Source organism: Centruroides sculpturatus, unplaced genomic scaffold (genome assembly GCF_000671375.1).
Source record: "Centruroides sculpturatus isolate CEXI.00-Female unplaced genomic scaffold, Cexi_2.0 scaffold706, whole genome shotgun sequence".
NCBI classification, from domain to species: Eukaryota; Metazoa; Arthropoda; class Arachnida; order Scorpiones; family Buthidae; genus Centruroides; species Centruroides sculpturatus.
This window is the reverse complement of record NW_019385092.1, coordinates 177,377-180,977: the sequence shown is the minus strand read 5'-3', so window position 1 is coordinate 180,977 and position 3,601 is coordinate 177,377. Positions and strand designations below refer to the sequence as shown.

The 3,601-nt window shown below is 33.4% G+C and overlaps 1 protein-coding gene across 1 annotated transcript; it reads left to right on the top strand.

Annotated features, from left to right (window-relative positions):
• The first annotated feature begins 899 nt into the window (after positions 1 to 899).
• Positions 900 to 2,208, top strand: LOC111634556 (U1 small nuclear ribonucleoprotein C-like). The gene is made up of 3 exons (XM_023379357.1): positions 900 to 1,814; positions 1,881 to 1,989; positions 2,063 to 2,208. The coding sequence occupies exons 1-3, from the start codon at positions 1,725 to 1,727 to the stop codon at positions 2,206 to 2,208; spliced, it is 345 nt and encodes a 114-aa protein (XP_023235125.1). The 5' UTR covers positions 900 to 1,724.
• Positions 2,209 to 3,601: the final 1,393 nt, after the last annotated feature.

Sequence of the window (3,601 nt, the reverse complement as noted above, 5' to 3'; positions counted from 1 at the left end):
AAATGGGCTAGGGAAAACTTTGAAGTGTTTTGGTAAAACAGAGACAAAAGAATTAATGTGTTAATTTAATATAAATTGAATGTTTAGAAAGTATTGGGTTTTTATAAATTATTTGACAGATTTCAAAACTTTGCGCGCACAGTGTGAAAGCAGGGGTCCTAAAGTTGTCACAAAAAGTCTTAAATTGTGAATCTTAGATACAAAAATTTTAATTAAAATACAGTGGGTGATCGGTTAACGAACATAATCCATTCCAAGACTTTGTACGCTATCTGAATTGTTCATTAACCGATTATCGATTTACCATAGGTTTCTATGGGAATTTGATTAATTCGTTCTGGAGACCCCGTAAAAATAAAAAATATATACTTTCTTACTACGTTTATTCACGTATATACACGGTCTTGCATTTTTATTAGTCATGTTTTTTTCCGTTTGTGGGGGTTAAAAATCAGTCCAATGTCGATTGGTTTTCTGTCTTCTTTATGATTTTTTAGAAATAATTAACAGCATTGTAATTGTAGAGATTCCTAGGCCTATTAACCTCAATCTAGTTTGGATGCCGTTGTCTGCCTGGTTAATTAATTAAATTAATTAATTAAGACCGTTATTCCCGCTTCTTCAAAAGATCTTTAATAGCAAATATCAGCATAAATCCGTTTTCAGAACAAAACATAAAAGAATTGTTTCTGTCAGAAATATAAAAAGCTGGAATTACAAGGGAGAGTTTCAAACTTCGGGGGAATACTATCCGATCAGTATATACTGGGTAGAACATCGATGTCGACGTCTCCCGCGCTCCTAAAAGTTTCAAATTGTGGCCCGAAGATAAGGGTAGGCCAATTGGTATTTATTATTTTACCTTGCTGCTTCTTGTATTTGTTCAGTGAAGTGTTCATTGTCTGATCATAAAAATCTTTCATGAAAGTGTTCATTAACTAATCACCCACTGTATTTGACCCACAGTTGGAGTTAATAAATTTCAAATTCAATTTTGATCTGTCTGTAGTGAAAGGTTTTCCATTGCTGGGATAGGTTGCTCTGTCAGATGCCACTTATATAACAATGATTACTATTAAATATCCAATGTACACATTTATGTTGGGTGGTTCTCATCAAAAATAAACATGATGAACACTACTGGCTGTACGAATTGTCCATTCACTGCATTGTATAGGATAACAATGGTTCTGCAGCAAACAATACAATACAATACATCATTTAAATACAGATGATAATATCGCAGTCTATGTTAGCACTATGGATACAACAGTCTGGTCTTTGTAATTAAAGCTGAAAATATTAGTCCCCCTGCTTATTGCATGGCACAACTCTCTCACATTTTAATTCACATAACGCATCCTTGGCAATGCCTTCCAATGTCAATGATAATAAGTGATTTTATTTGCTTCGCCACGGAAGAAATAAAATTTTCTTCTTGTATTTTCTTCTTTTTTTCTGGCACACAGACACTTGTAGAGAAAAAACTACTGGGTCTAGAAAGCTCAGACTTTAAATTTAAGCCTTTCTCATTATCAGTGAGGTGCTGGCAAAACTTCTAGGTCAATAGGTTGAAGTTTGTGGGGGATTTCCCCATACAGCTATTTCTGTTTTATGACTTAATTTTATGCTTATTATTATAAAATATCATGGAAATGAATGAATTTTATATTACTCAGAATATCTTAAATGTTTGTTCGGATTAAGATTTTATTTCCACTTGTATGATGAAAGACAACACTATATCAATCATCAAACTGTTTTCTTTCAGATACTACTGTGACTACTGCGACACTTATCTGACACACGATTCGGTAAGTCATTTCTTAAGAATCTACAAGCATTCTAAAAAATTTACTGCCATTTTATTTATTTTAAAGCCTTCTGTGAGGAAAACCCACTGTAATGGACGTAAACACAAAGAAAATGTGAAATTTTACTATCAAAAGTGGATGGAAGAACAGGCCCAAAACTTGATCGATGCGACAAGTAAGATTTTTGTACTTTGGTTTGTTTCCTTTTGTGGAAAATTTATTTATAATACACTTTAAAAACATTTTAGCTGCTGCCTTTAAGGCTGGAAAGATACAATCCGGCCAGTTTGGACAGCCGCCGAAACCTCCGGGTGTCCCGCCCGGTGGCGCCATGATACCACCTCCTGCTAGTCTGCAAGTGGGTAACATTTACAGTTATTGTCTGAGATTTTAGAAAAAATGCCTACGTCATAATTTTGTTTTTGAGGCCAAAATATGCATACGTACCTTGCCGTGTGCGTAAATTACGTATTGAAAAATTTTCATAACTCTCAGAAAAAATACGAAAACACGAAAGTTTCGACTATCGCCTGTTTGACGATTTAAAACTTCTCTTTTTCCCATAAACACTACTTTTATTTCGAATAAATAATATTTTCAAGATTAAAGTTTTTCAGCACAAATCTGTGTAACAAATCGTTATTACGTAACCTTTTCTAAACATTTCGATTACTAATTTGTTAATTATACGTATAAAAATATAAATAAATAAATAACAAAAGTAAAGAAATTATAAGCCTACATTTTAAAAAATCGTATATTTAAAATAATTTTATACTTACTTAGTCTAAAGTCTAGCATTTTTGGTTTCGTTTATTATCGTATGTTCGGGAGAAACGTAATCTTTCTGTTTTGTAAATNTGCAAAAATTTAACAAAAATAATATTAAAGTAGCCAAGACATAGCCAAATATTGTAATGCCACATCACTAGCGGACATTTGAAATTTGCCGACTCGAACGGTCAATTAACCGATGTGACGTTTAATCGAGGGTCGGATAATCGATGCTCTACTGTATTTATTAACGATACAATGTTATAAATAGAAGTAGGGATGCTATGTTACTTTGTCATGTCACATAAAATTCAAACAGAACATTGTTGCTTCTAATTAAAAGAAAACCCCAGCAACGAGTTTCTTAACTTTCTCGGGCAACATTTGGTGGCATCCATGTGTTATGAAATTTTATTAAGTTATTTTTTATATTTTTCATTATTATATACTCGCAAAAGCTTAAAAATCGTATAAAAAATCGTAAATACAGCTGTTCCTTCATAATCCGACAGGTAACGGACCAAAGAGGTGTCGGATTACCAAAAGTGTCCGGATTACCGAAAGACATTACATATTTGGCATTGTTTCGCTAGCAGTAGCTTACAATATTCCTTACTCCAACTGCTATAACAGAACTGCTCACGGAAAACACAGGAAATGTGTGTCATCGTGTAAGATGACACACATTTCCTGGTGGGGAATTGAAAAACCCTTGATGTTTTGCACGACGTTACATGGTACAAAGTTTAGAAATGTAAACATTTTAAGGGTGCCGCGTTTATTTATTGGCATACATTTACTCTGTCATGTATAATACAGCCAGGAATGTAATAATAAATTAGTATTATTACATATAAATTTGTTTTTTGCTCCATCTAACTAGTGCATTGATACCGGTTTGAATGATAATGTCATGGTGCCTGTGTGTATGGATGCTGTCTGCGAGTTAGTGGGTGTGTGGGTAAGTTGGCATCTATTTCTTTTAATATCTCATAATGAGGTGCACATTAAAA

Bases quoted from the DNA above. Each gene is read 5' to 3' on its own strand.
- LOC111634556 (XM_023379357.1), top strand. From the start codon at position 1,725: ATGATGAAAGACAACACTATATCAATCATCAAACTGTTTTCTTTCAGA. The intron at 1,815-1,880 runs GTAAGTCATTTC...TTTATTTTAAAG, and splicing joins CTTATCTGACACACGATTCG to CCTTCTGTGAGGAAAACCCA. The intron at 1,990-2,062 runs GTAAGATTTTTG...AAAACATTTTAG, and splicing joins AAACTTGATCGATGCGACAA to CTGCTGCCTTTAAGGCTGGA.